The sequence below is a fragment of the Sphaeramia orbicularis genome, chromosome 22 (assembly GCF_902148855.1).
Source record: "Sphaeramia orbicularis chromosome 22, fSphaOr1.1, whole genome shotgun sequence".
NCBI lineage: Eukaryota > Metazoa > Chordata > Actinopteri > Kurtiformes > Apogonidae > Sphaeramia > Sphaeramia orbicularis.
This window is the reverse complement of record NC_043978.1, coordinates 37,727,006-37,734,716: the sequence shown is the minus strand read 5'-3', so window position 1 is coordinate 37,734,716 and position 7,711 is coordinate 37,727,006. Positions and strand designations below refer to the sequence as shown.

Here is a 7,711-nt window from a genome sequence, read left to right as displayed (position 1 = left end):
ACATCTGTTAAACACATAAAAATTGTGTGGCATTTTCAACTGCAGGATTAGGATCAATCAAAGCAGCATGACAACATAGTCCTCCGGTTGGACTTCGTTCCAACAGCAGTGAGGTGTCGGTGGCCTACAACTTCACCACACTTACTAGTGACTCTCATGTATGTGCGGGGGTAGGTGTTCTCACCCCTGAGGTGGTCCAGAGTCTATTAGAATTTACTTTGTTTTTGAGGTGACAAGGACCAAGGCATTGGTCACCACTTAGCCAAATGACATCACCAACCTATAGTCTCATTGTGATGTGACATATGAAGATGGGGCAACTATTGTGGTATCATCCACAAATCATACAGTTGGAGGTGTGAATGGTAATGGGGTCAAATGTGAAAAATGGAGGATCAGGATTAGCACACACTGAGGATGGAGGTGGTGGTATTCTTGCTCTGACATGCTGTAGTCAGCTAAACATAGAAGAAGCAAAGCCCAGTGTGTTCAGTTTGTGGATGAATGCATGCATTAAATGCAGCTGAAATTCACATTATATCCTTACATAACTTCCTGGTTCCTTTAATTATGTCAGTGCAATATGTAGCTATTGTATTTCTACTTTCATTTTTAATGCACATAATAAAATGCAGCAAATCCAACTTGATCTAAAACAAGTTATTTCTTGTCACCAAAATCGTGCATCTTTATCAATATGTCAGTAATACAGTATATATACAGTATACCCTTAACATTAGAGAGATTAAGTCACAAGACTGGCTGATTGTTTCACTTTCTTGGGTCCGTTTACATTATAGTTAATATGTAGTGGAGTACATAAAGAAAAGCAAAACAATTGTCAAATCAATCAATCAAATTTTATTTATATAGCGCCAAATCATAACAAAAGTTATCTTAAGACACTATACATAGATAGAAATGTATGCAACTAAAATATAACAACAGTATGCAAGGTTTAGCAGGTTTCATGAGACAAACATCAGAGCATAAATCATAAGAAACTGAACTGAAACTGAGAGGTTTGTGCCTGATACATCATGTGTGAGTTCCATGGAAGTTCATGCCTGCTGCTGATCCTTTCATTCTCAGACAATTCCTTTAAATGTAGGTAGAGACTAGAGTACACATTCACTAGTTTTAGCATAAATCAGCATGGTCTTTACTGATTAAATTGAATGTAGGCTAACAACACAAGTGCTCAGAATAGTGGTTCATACAATGATTGCATTTTTAGTTACATTTGAAAGGCATTTAAAGAACCATGTAGCTAATTTAAAAAGAATTCATGTTAATAAGATGATCTGAGGCTGTGTAAATGAGTCAACTATTTAGTTGGAAATATAAACATAACATCACAATTATCTTAAAATACTCCAAGCAACTGCAAAGCAACAGATATGGAAAGAAAAATGACTCCAAAGTACCCAATGTACCCATAAGCACCGTTCATCCTCTTGGCTGGATCTGGAAGAAAAAAAAAAAGTCAATTTTAACTTTCAAAGAATATGTAGTCATAAAGGATTTTTGTCCATACTTTATATGCTAGCATGTTGCATGACAATGCTTTACATGCCTGAACAGAGAAAGTCTGTGACATCTTCTGTGAATAACTAACAATGCTCATATTGAAGTAATAAAACAAGTCCAGGCCATCCTACCATATCTGTGAGAAATTTCCTCTGCAACTCTCGCCTCAGTTTTTACTGTGTCATTATCAGTAGAGGCTGATCAATACTGACATTTTAAATACTCAAATAGATAACAATAGTTTGGAACATGAAAAAACAATAGCCAATTAATTTAGTCAATACTGCCAAAGTTTAATATTTTTGACTGAGAAACTAAGCAACTGTTAAACTGAAAATCTAAGTCAAAGTAATATATGTCAAATTAATTAATCAATCTGTAACGACCAAACTAAGTGTATTTTGTGAGCTACTATTTTCTCTCAACGTCTGGAATTAGTTGAGAAAACTGGTATTAACTAATTTCTCACTGGTTATCGATCAACAATTTTTTATGTTTAATTTATTTGTGCTGAAATTATACTTGATTGCATATTTTAATCACATTTGGGTGAATAAGCTCATGTCACTGCTTATAATACAATGTTTTATTTTCTTTGCACTACATATTCATATTGGAAAAATATAATTCACAGAGCCTAGATTCAATGCTATTGCTGTTAAGAGCTCTATAATGCAAATATTACACCTAAAATTATGTATAACCCTTTCTGATTTGTAAAAGGATGAGTAATTTAACAAAATTTGTCTATTCTACACATCAGCCTCACCTCCTGTGTAGTAGCCCCAGGCATAAGAAAACCTGCTGGTCACCCAGATAGCACCCAACACAGACGCTGTTAGCTGAAATTAAACACAGACATGAAGAAACAGGTGGGAAATACAGAGATGGCACACAGTTTAATGAAACATTTAGAAAAATGCCTCATCATTGTGATAGTATGACTTTTGACTTGAATCTTATCTGAGGAATTTGTGTCAGAGATCATGGGATTGTTTGCCCCACCCACTTGTGTAACTTTCTCAGTGGAGAAAAGTGAACGTTTGCATTAATTATGTAGATATAGCAAACACATAAACTAATTTAAATGATGATACATACAGGATAGACAAGAGCTGCGATGGTCTGGAAGACAAGCCACTGAGGGTAGACCTCCAGTGTGTTCTGATGTGCCCTTTGTATGCAGTTAAACACTTGCTCCTTGTCACTGTACATGGTGGGATACTGTAAAAAAGAAAAAGGTACCGATTAGCCAGGAAGAAAGAGAAATGCAATGTTTAGGAAACGTGCGCTTTCAGCATAGGCTTTACACTTTTCAAAACAATTTTCACTACGTTCAAACTGAGATACCTTTACGTCGTACTTCTTTCTGGCAGCCCCAACCTTAACCGCTAGATAACCCAGCATAATCCAGCTGTACAGGTAAGTAAATATAGCATATCCAAAACTGGATGGCAACACAGTCAAAACGTCCATCTCCACCCGGATTTCACACTATAGCTGACAGAACAACGGCACAGCGACGCGCAAACAAGCTGCCTGGTGGTTATGGATGAAGCCCTTTGGACTCTGGAGAGACAGGAAATCCTCATAACAAACACAGTACCTGACATCGCGAGATTTGAAGATATCGCCCTCGGTGGGGGCTCGAGGGATCCTGTCTTTTTTATGTGTTTACGTGCTTTAAAAAACTATAATATTACTATAATAAACCTTCTCTACGTAATAAAACACACAAACTAAGGTGGATTTATTTTTATTATTGTTGTTGTGATGATGATGATTATTATTATTGTCATTATCGTTGTTACCTGATTTTGATGCATATAATTTATCTATGATGCTACTTTTTGTTACTCTTAAGTAACACAGTAACGTTTTTCATATCAAAGTAAAAGTCTCTCTTGTCCTACGTGAATCGTTATTTTTTGTTCGCTAAAAACTGCGCATCAAAATGCATTTCAAATCTGTTGCGTCACGTGACTGGAAATTTCCAGAAGCTACATAAACGGCTCCGCACTGTACGTCCTCATTCCAGCGACGACGACCGAGCGATCAACACTGACCGACGACGTTGCGCCTAACTACCGATATATTTACCTACACCAACCTCCTACGCTCTCGACTTCGCAATAACAGTTGTGTCAAGCTGTGAGAGTTGACCTCGTAGACGCATCTTTATCTTCGTTAACTGGAAAAAGTTCAATCTTCAGTCCAGCCGGTAAGAACGCATTTGCTATCTTAGGTGGCTAGCATCTAGCCCCTTTGTTATGCCATTCGACTTTAACGTAAACCTTTGCTTTATTTCACTTTTTCTTTTCGGTTCATAATGGTTTCAGTTGTAAGCGCTAACGTCGAAGTCGCATCCGTTTGAACTAGTTCTTCGGCTATAACTATTTTAAAGTGGTAGTTAATGTTGGCCTGTTGTCGCCACGCTAGTTTGAGCTACGTCAGCTCGGAATTTTCCAGTAAAAGCTGGTCGGCCATTACAGTTACGCAACGCTGTTTGTGTCGCAAGGGCAGCGCTGAGACGACAGCTGTTATGCAAACGTAGCCATAACTTAAGCACAAACTGTGGCCAACACCATCAGGATACTTGCCAGGTTAAATGTTAACAGTGTACATTATTGCGAGAGCAATTACAACTAGTAACTCTTTAAAAGTAACCCTTTGATTTTTACAGCTTGAAACGTCAGAGGTAGATCCCCAGTAGGAACGGGGCCTCACAAAGATGTTTTAGACCACAATCACCTACAACAGCTTAAAACCCATGGTTTTTGTTTTGTCTCTTTGCAGTTGGTGACAGAAGATAACAATGGCCAAGAGAGAGAACCCCCACACTGAAATGGCCGATGCCCGCCAGAGTGACTGCCTCAAAGTAATCTTTGATCAGCAGAGCCCTGCACTATTTCACCCCCGTTCAAGATCCAGAAGCAGCAGCAGCAGTGGAAGCAGCCGTACATCTGAAAGCCGTAGAGGCCGTAGCAGCTACAGAAGGCGCCATAGATCATCATCATCTTCTTCATCCTCAGTATCTAGAAGCAGGTCTACATCTCGAACCCGGTCCCGTTCTCACCCTCGGTGTCACAGGCGATCATCTCGATGCCGTTGTGACAATCACTACAGATACAGAAGATACAGTCGCCGTTCACCACCACGCCGCTACAGGGCCCACTCCCGCTCCTTCAGCCGCTCTCCCTCGGTAGACAGATACTCCCGTAGGAGACACTACAGGTCTCGTTCAAGGTCTTGTTCTAGGTCTTGTTCTAGGTCTCGTTCAAGGTCTACCCGCCGTTGTAACAGCCACAGGAGACGAGTAAGCAGGTTGTCCCGATCCCCTCCAAGAGTATACAGGGGTTACTCCAGGTCTTCAGAACACTCTGTCAAACTGAGCATTGATGGTAAGTCTGTGTTCTGTGTAGAGGAACAGACTACATTTTATTATAAATGTTTTTTAATCTTCCAAACTTTTTTTAATAGATAAAGCAAAACTCCTGAAAACTGCCAGAGAAAATGCTGCCAAGATCCTAGGAGTGGAGACATTGGAACTTCCTAAAAGCGTGAAACCAATCCTGTCAGATGAGTTGGTGCGGTCTGAGCATGGATCACCAGCACCAGAGATGATGGGAAGACAATCAGAGAAGACACAATCACAGGTGGGTTTCTGAGAGTGAATCCCAGTTTTCACCAAATACATTACACTACACTTCAGAAATCCTTTCCATCCTTGACTAAATCCAAATAAGATGGGATGGTGACATTTCTACACTACACGTGCTTCTAAGAAAATGTATATTCTATGTAGATGATGCACACACATTCTTTTAATGTAGAACTACCATTCTACTTGACACATGGATTGATCTTTGCTCTCACACATTTGTATCTAAAACACACATCAGCCACTGTGTAATTGTTAGGTTGTTTGTTTAAGCTTGAGGTGTGTGTTGTTTTTCTGACTTTCCTGTGTCTTGTGTTAACCTTTGGACCTCTGAGGGAACACACATATTCTCTGTATTTATTCCTGTCTTCATAGATTACATGACAGTGGTCTCCTTCACTCAGCGGCACCTGGGAGTAAAGGGCTGTCATTGACTTGGTGACGACATTTGTGTTTGCGTGAAAGGTTGACAACTCTTGAAATGTTCAATGCGTAGCTTATCAATCAGAGGTTTGCATTTAATCATAAACAAGCATAGATAACTCCATTTAGATAGGCCTTACAGTTGCTTACTATAGAAATATATAGATTATAGACAAGCAATTAAATGATTGTTTCTTATTCAATACCTTTTACTTAAGGCAGCAGGAATTTGACATAACAAATGTATTTATGCTTGCAGTTGAAATGGGTCATTGTTATTTAGCAGAGTCCTCCACTCGCTGATGGAGCACAGGCGTGTGGACTGCATTATAGTGACTATTCCTGTCAAGAGCGAACTAAAACAGATGAAGAACTCCTCCATTTGCCAAAGATAAGTTGGTATACGAGATGTGCTGAGGGGTTGGGAATCCTGCGTCACCATCATTCTGCCACTGTATACAGAGAAGACCTCCTTTTACTTGATATTTTGTATTTTCTATTTTTTTTTCTATTTATTTCAAGGTCTTTCCTTGAAAGATTTTAATGTTCAGATTTGGCTATTAAAGGGAACATGCATGAGAGCTACAGTTTGTTGAAGATTACCCATAAAATATGTTTTGGAACTTTAAATAATGAAACTGAGTCCATCTACATAAACTTCACAAACTGTTATAGCTCACTCTACAGCCAGTTTCATGCCCGTCACTAACTTGTTATCTTTCATGTCTTTCTGAAACAGAATGAAGTTGAACCTGATGATCTGTCCAGCCTGAGGATCTCTCCTAAAAGAAGAATTATCTCATTCAGTATTCATGTAAGTACTTTTTTTCTACACAAAACATGGAATCGGACCAAAAAACTGACACTTGCTCTTGCTACTGTGGATTCAAATGACGTGGATGGTTATCTAATATGCATTTTCCTCATTTTCCCTTTCAGAATTCAGTGGCTAAGCCAACTGTGGCAGTCCCATCTTGTGCTAAGGTAACACCTCGTGTGGACAGCTATGAAAGCAGGAAGCCTTATGGTCACTGGATTCCTGTCGTATCAAGCCGAGACTCTCTGCGGCGCAAACGCTCACGTAATACGTCACGCTAGTGTGGCAAAGTATATGGACACTGTAAATACTGTAAATATTTTGTACAGTGATTTCATTGCAGACGTTTTCTTTCAGATGTAAAAGTTATGTGGGAAGAAGTGAAGAATGCATTCAGGTGGGATAATTTTTCTCCCTTTGTGTACTGTATAAAGTTTCAATAAAGATGTTTATTTAAAATGTGTAGTTGTCTCTCTTTGAAGTGATCACATGCATCGCTGGTGTGAATTATTTTATCTGGACTCCAGTTTATAGGAAAGGGAAGTTAACACCAGAGCTCATTGGCACATATGATTCATTAGTAAATAATGACCAGTTTAAAATTGATTTAACACAAAATGTAAAGGGTTTTGGATTTGCACATTCATCCACATGGTCCACATATGTGTCTTGTTCTAGAACCAATACAATTGTGATGCAAGATTTTTCTACTCTGACACGAGTCAACAATAACAATGGGAACAGGCACCTGCATTTTCTGCAATGACCACATGGTGTCAGTATTGATTAAATGACAGGCTCCAGGTCTGGGATGCAGAATCAGTATCCTCACCTCTGATGGAGTAAATAGGACTCAAATTGTGGGGATAGTTGACACCAATTCATAATCGGTTAAGACAAATCTTAGAAGTATAGAAAAATGTCTGAGAACTATTACTACAAGTATACAGGATGCTTTGGATCCACAGTGTTACATTGATGTGTATGTCATGTTTTGCTGACGAAGACGTTTGAGTTGTCAACCTCCACATGTTGGGTGGGGTAATTTACAGTAATGCACCAAATTCTATTTGTATATATAGCATCATTGTGCTGTGATAATCATGTACAGTATATCTTAGTTAACTTTTCATTAACTCGAACAGGCCTGTTTTTTTTTTTTTTTTTTTTTTTTTTCATTTTGTTCATTTTCCAGCCAATCCAAGTGGTTTTTACGGGGTTTATTTAATTTATGGATAATTTCCTCAACCTATAAAAGTATAATTATTTTTTAAGTATTC

The 7,711-nt window shown here is 38.6% G+C and overlaps 2 protein-coding genes across 3 annotated transcripts; one reads left to right on the top strand and one right to left on the bottom strand.

The window, feature by feature from the left end:
* Positions 1-841: 841 nt before the first annotated feature.
* On the bottom strand, positions 842-3,119 carry mgst3b (microsomal glutathione S-transferase 3b). The gene is made up of 4 exons (XM_030126162.1): positions 2,881-3,119; positions 2,632-2,754; positions 2,300-2,372; positions 842-1,467 (listed from the first exon to the last, which is right to left on the bottom strand). Exons 1-4 carry the CDS (start codon positions 3,004-3,006, stop codon positions 1,367-1,369), a joined length of 423 nt encoding a protein of 140 aa, XP_029982022.1. The 5' UTR covers positions 3,007-3,119; the 3' UTR covers positions 842-1,366.
* Positions 3,120-3,544: 425 nt separating this feature from the next.
* rsrp1 (arginine/serine-rich protein 1) lies at positions 3,545-6,894 on the top strand. 2 transcript variants are annotated; one of them, XM_030126161.1, is made up of 7 exons: positions 3,546-3,751; positions 4,327-4,764; positions 4,801-4,931; positions 5,011-5,186; positions 6,354-6,428; positions 6,554-6,695; positions 6,789-6,894. In XM_030126161.1, exons 2-7 carry the CDS (start codon positions 4,346-4,348, stop codon positions 6,872-6,874), a joined length of 1,029 nt encoding a protein of 342 aa, XP_029982021.1. In that variant the 5' UTR covers positions 3,546-3,751; positions 4,327-4,345; the 3' UTR covers positions 6,875-6,894. The 2 variants fall into 2 exon arrangements, with proteins under 2 accessions (XP_029982020.1, XP_029982021.1); XM_030126160.1 differs by having other exon boundaries at positions 3,545-3,751; positions 4,327-4,931.
* Positions 6,895-7,711: the final 817 nt, after the last annotated feature.